Source organism: Artemia sp. Qi Xiang Cuo, chromosome 16, assembly GCF_049724085.1.
Source record: "Artemia sp. Qi Xiang Cuo chromosome 16, ASM4972408v1, whole genome shotgun sequence".
Classification (NCBI taxonomy): Eukaryota; Metazoa; Arthropoda; class Branchiopoda; order Anostraca; family Artemiidae; genus Artemia; species Artemia sp. Qi Xiang Cuo.
Genome location: NC_142809.1, coordinates 57,230,408 through 57,236,407, shown reverse-complemented (window position 1 = coordinate 57,236,407; position 6,000 = coordinate 57,230,408). Strand labels below are relative to the sequence as shown.

The 6,000-nt window shown below is 35.9% G+C and overlaps 1 protein-coding gene across 1 annotated transcript in view; it reads right to left on the bottom strand.

Annotated features, from left to right (window-relative positions):
• Positions 1–414: 414 nt before the first annotated feature.
• cyst (rho guanine nucleotide exchange factor 18 cysts) overlaps positions 415–6,000 on the bottom strand; it is a 402,635-nt gene continuing 397,049 nt past the window's right edge. Inside the window, exon 25 of the mRNA XM_089102646.1 lies at positions 415–2,114. Coding sequence (XP_088958772.1) covers positions 1,359–2,114 — 756 coding nt within the window. The 3' untranslated portion in view covers positions 415–1,358. The remainder of the gene's footprint in view (positions 2,115–6,000) is intronic.

The window sequence follows — 6,000 nt, the reverse complement described above, 5'->3', positions numbered from 1 at the left end:
TCTTAGTAAAAATTGAAGGGAAAACAAGATTTCTGCATCAACTTTCACGAGAAAGCTAGAAGTATTACTTCGGCTTCCATGGAAATCCCGGGCTTCACGACTGTCTTGAGGGTGTTGGGTTTCCATTTTTTTTTTTTCAATAATAAATCGTTTGTGGATGTAAATATAGACATTAAATAATTGTTTGTGGATAATTTTTATTTTATTTTTTATCAAGAATGGGTTATTAGGGTATGCCAAATATAAGATAAAATGACTTCAGTTGTTTACGATAACTAATTAAAAAACACGAAAATAATTTTCTGGCCAAATAGGGTTGCCAAATAAAATGAAATATATATATATATATATATATATATATATATATATATATATATATATATATATATATATATATATATATATATATATTTACATATATATATATAGCAAAAACATAGGTGTGTCGACCTACCAGTCCGATATTTTACGGTAAGACCGCTTATATAAGCATCATTTCTATATAATCTTCACTGTAGGTCTAATACGTCAAATTTCTACGGTCTTCTGAATATTGTTCAAATTAGCTACCTATGCTCTTTGCCCTAGGGCCGAATCCATTTAAAGCTCAATAATCACTAAACTGTTTTCCATAATGCGTGAACACATTCAAGTTAACTAGGGGCTACATTTTAGCGAATTGAAAGCTTGCTTCATCAATTTTTCATGGCACAAACTAGCCTACATTTACCAGATACCTGGTATCCAAGGGGAGGAAAACAGCACAAAAGTCAGGTTGTTTCAGGTAACCTTGTAAACTAGGGGAAGTAGGGAATTTGAAACTGAAAAGTAATTATACTGGGACACAGGAGGGTAAATTCCTCAATAATATTGTCCGAAATACCCCCGACAAGAAAATTTATGGATAAGACTCTAAAATACATGAAAACCTAGCTATATGGGGTTAAAAACATAAAAAACACAAATTTGTGTTTAGTTCACAATATAAATTATTGATTCCAACCTCTACAAAAAACATTGGCTTTCTTCCCTTAAGAATTTAGACCGCAGTTACATGATATTAATGTCAATATTACATCTATCAATAAACTAATTAAATGCTTGTCTGAAAAGTAAAATTAAGAATCAGTAGTTTAGAAGTTCATCGCTTTCATTATATATTTTCCGCAAGAATTATTATTAATGTTCGATACAATGATCGTATTCAGAATTTAGTGAAATTTTTTCGACTGTTAAATCTAAATCTAACCCCTTTAATAAACAGTTAACAATACCTACTAAATGAAAACAGAAACACACAAAAAAAGGAAATCAAAGTACGTCAACGAGATTCACATTCAGGCAGTTTCGAATCAATCTTAAATAAACACAATTTTTTCACTATTGTCCAAGCTGCTCTCATTATCTTGTTGCTGAGCAACGGAATGCTGCGAGGAATGTATACGATCAGCAATACGGGGAAAAGTTTGACCCCTTAAATAAGTACTACTCACTTGTCGTGTAGTATTAGTATTCACGATTGGGCTACTTCCAGACCGAACGTGTCCGTGTTGCACCATCTCCGTATACGGAATAGTCGTTGGACTGAAACTACTTGAGCTAAGTTTTAGCGTTTTCAGGTTCTTCTTCTCTTCGCTTAGTCTTAAGGGCAACATTTGTTGAACAGAGTTATCACGAGCAGGAGGTGACATCACGGCTTGAGGAGGCGCACTAGACGCCAGTTTAGAAGCAAGCTTCAAGGGTAGTTGCTGCTTCACTGAACTACTCTGAACTTGTTGAGTTTTCTGCAAGTTTGATGAGCTTAAAATACTCACTTTTTGTTGATTTGTAGCACTGAGTAAGTTTATTGGAAGGCTACTCGCACTACTATCTCTTTTGGTTAAATTAACAGGACGTTTCGCGTCACTTTTACGTCTGTCTTTAGCCCCAGGGGGAGAGGCGCCACTTGATTGAGGAGAATTACTTTCATCTTGGGGTGGGGGCTGTGTATTCGTCGCCACAACAGCGTTATTTGCGGGGCTTATAATAATACCTTGTGATTTCAAAGCTTCTAATTTTTGGTATAGTTTTTCCCTTTGTTCTTTAATGTCTTTCTGCTCAGTGCGAAGTTGATCCTGAAAAAGAAATAAAATATAATTAAAAACAAGAGAGCACATTAGAAAAAATACGATTATGATAATAAACTATAACAATTTAATTTATAATAGTTAACCCTGAAAAAGAAATATAATATAATTTAAAGAAAAGAGAGCACATTAGAATCAATACAGTTATAATAATAAACTAAAAACATACGTAAGATGTTAGGAAACTTCAGAACTTATCACTAAGGTTTAAAACCTTATTTTTGTTTTGGATATTTTGTTACGACTGAGAGTTTAGCAATGAGGAAGAGTGATAGGGAGGTTGGGTAGTGGCGTGGCAGGGAGGTAGGGTGGTAGAGGGACTGTGGTAGGGGTATGTAATGGAAAGAATATGGTTGAAAGAATTCGGCTTGTTTTTTAGGTTTTAGTTCCTTTTTTTATTTTTTATTATTGTGTTAGAGTTAATGGAGCTGTCTAGTATATTATGCTGCAAGCTAACAAAAAGGTCAGTTTTTCATAGTTCCTCCTTTTGTATTTTTTTTTTATGTTTGTGAATAAAGAAACCCAAACCACTTTGTTAAGACTACAGGGAACAAATTTCATCCCCCCCCCCCGAAAAAGTCGAAGTCTTGTACCCCACCCAAAAAAACAAACAACATTTTACTGAAAACTTCCACTCGACTTTCCAGGCATGAGACTAAACAGAGTTGACTTTAAAACTACGTATAAAATTCGATTTAAACCTACTGACTGTATGTATGACAAAGAAAATCCTCGCTAGGCTTCACGCATCCGATGGGGGCTAACTAATTCTTTTCTAATGAGCCTTCTAACGATATACTAGGACCAACAGTAAAAGGAAACAATAAACACGAATCCCTGATTATCCTTCTCGGAGAAAACAAAAAAAGATCGCTTTTTGTAAATAGGAGCTGAATTTCTATCATCACTGTCTATTAAAAGGATTTTATCCCTATTTGAACTTTTATTTATCGTCATGGAAAGGCAGTGTGGTCTCCGAAATTATCTAGGAGCTTGAACCTCAACAATAGAGTCCTCTGATGGGCTGAAGTTGATCGTGTAATTGTCATCAAAATCGTTTGCCTTTATGGGTGTGTTTTCCCCCTTTTCCAAAATGAGGCCAATTTTCCAGACTCGTAACTTATCGTTGGTAACTTTAAACCTAATGAATTTTAAACTGAAATTACCATAAAAGCCGTTTTTTATGGTATATTTAATTACCAAAACTCCTTTTTTAAGAGTTTTAATTGTTATTAGCACTAGTCACTTCTTACTAATAGTTCGTGACTCCGAAATTTTAAATATATGATAATGAACGTAAAACCTAACGTTTCGATTTAAACACTGATAAAAGCAACGTTCCTGCTACCACGTGTCTCCTCTCCTACTGGTGGCACTCACGATACCCCCCCCCCCACTTCTCCACATTTTGTCCAGCAAGCATGCGAATGCATCCTTTTATGTTAACAAAGAAAATATTTTTCTGCAGTAGGAGGGGAGCTATCACCCTGCAGCAAACATATTCAGCCTTAGTCAAAATGAAGGGAGACTAATTTTTAATTTCTACCAATCCACCTAATAACCTCGGACCCCAGATCCTCTTCTATATTTATATAAAGGTTCGGGGAGAGTGAAACAATGTGTGCGCAAAATGTTCTTTTTGAGGCATCAGGTACATCCCCCCACCTACACAATAGCGCAACAGCTTTCCTCCATAATAGCTGATGCACAATTATACATCACTGTACATAATTTGATCAAACATCAACTGAACTAACTTGGTTAAATTAAGCTTTAGAATAAAAGTTTATATTCGCCACTTATTTTTTATGAACTGCATGACTCTATAGAAACGAACGCGCAAGTACGCTGTATTACTGCCTCTGAAACTGGGAAGCTCCATACATAGTTTTTAGACAATTTCAAATTAGGCTTTTTTTCAAATTAACTGGTCTTTTTTCAAATTAAATTTCTAATTTAAATTATTAGATTTTTTCAAATTTCAAATTAACTTGCTTTTTTTCTCAGAGCTTTCAAACGACAGCAACTTTACCCTCTTCGAGTCGAAAGTGTAGTATTGTACCACAAAATAACAAAAAATGTCTCTGTACTGTGGCCCAATCTTTTTGACTACTTAAAAAGGGCACTAGAACTTTTAATTTCTGCTCGAACGAGCTTCTCCTAGTCTTCTAGGACTATTGATTCGACACGATAACTCTTAGAAAACAAACAAACATCCTTCATCTTTTTTCAAAAAAAAGAAACCAAATTCCACGTTTTTGTAGATAGGGGCTTGAAACCTCAACAATAGGGTTATCTGATATGTTGAATTTCGCCATGTCATTTTTAATCCAGATCACTTGCCCTTACCGGGGCGTTTTCCCCCTTTTTTGAAAAATCCGGCAAATTTCTCAGGCTCGTAGCTTTCGATGGGTAACTTTAAATTTAATGAATTTTACGTATTTAGAACCAGCATAAAAAGCTGATTTTTTCGACCCATATATTGTTATCAAAACACACTTTTACAGTTTTGGTACTATTAGGCCGAGTCACCCCTTACTTACGGTTCGTTACTACGCACTTTTTGAAACACATTCATGTAATGTACGTACATGATAAAACTCAGCAGCGCCAAATCATGAAAATGTAGGGGAGGCGGGAAAGAGGGAGAAGAGTGCGAGGCAAGATTTTAAAACAAATAAAAATAATTTCGTATAGGAATTCTGTCAAATCCCCCTAGTGTAAAATTTCCCCTGGAAAGTTCACCCCCAAAAAATTCTCCCTCTCCACGGAAAATTTTTCCTATGGAACAACCCCCCCCCCACAAAAAATTTCTGTATACTTCACAATAGCAGATATACCCAATACCCAACAGCAAATGTGGGGGGGTTTGTTACCCCTAAAGACATAGTTATTATTTCACAATATTGAAAAAAATGACTATCTCAAAATTTTGACCGGACAACTTTGGGGAAAAGGGGGCGTGGGAGGGGGGCTAGTTGACCTTCAATTTTCTTGGCCACTTACAAAGGGTACTAGAGCTTTTAATTTCCGTTCAATTGAACCCTCTCCCAATCTTCTAGGATAATTACTTCGATACGATCACCCCTAGAAAAAACGAAAAAAAAGAAGAAGAAGCTGAACGAATTTCCCTAGTAGAGCAGAAAATAGCTTCTAAATGTTCCCAAGGTGATTTAAAACAACAGGTTACCACCGTAGTGTCAGTCGAAGTTTCTAAGGCTAAACAAAGCCTGTTCGATGAAATTTTCGGTAAAATTGACATAGACTTGCAGAGCCGAGTTCCAGTGCAGGATACTAACCAGATTCAGCGTGAGCTTGGAGACATTGCACAAAAACAGAAGAATCTAATTTTATTTGGCCCAGAAGAAGACGCTGCAGTGAACCAAAAGTTGCAGAATCAGGTGGACTTAAAGTTTATCAACAAAGAACTCTTGCGCAATTGCTCTGTGAAATGTTCCTTTTCTGTGAGATTGGGTCATAAACAAGTTAATAGAAGTAGGCTGATAAAAATGATATTCAAATCCCCACTTGATCGCGATTTGGCCGCCTTCTTCTTAGTGAGTAAACAAGATGCTCTTAAAACTAAAATACCAAATTTTCGAGTTTCTTATGACAAAAGTGAAGCCGAGTTAATCGATAAGAAGAAGTATGATGTTCTAAAAAAAAGAGCTGAATGAGAAAATTGCAGCCGGAGAGGGCAGTTGGAAGATCAAGACACGCAAAAACGGACCGGAATTAGTTCACGAGGAGCCTTTTCGTAGCCAAGCCGGATTTGAGATGTCCGAGTGAAAATCTGCAAGTGATTTATACTAATGCTGACTGTTTGTCTACTAAATGGGAAGAATTTAGTGAGTTAACGTGGGTCCGTGTGCCA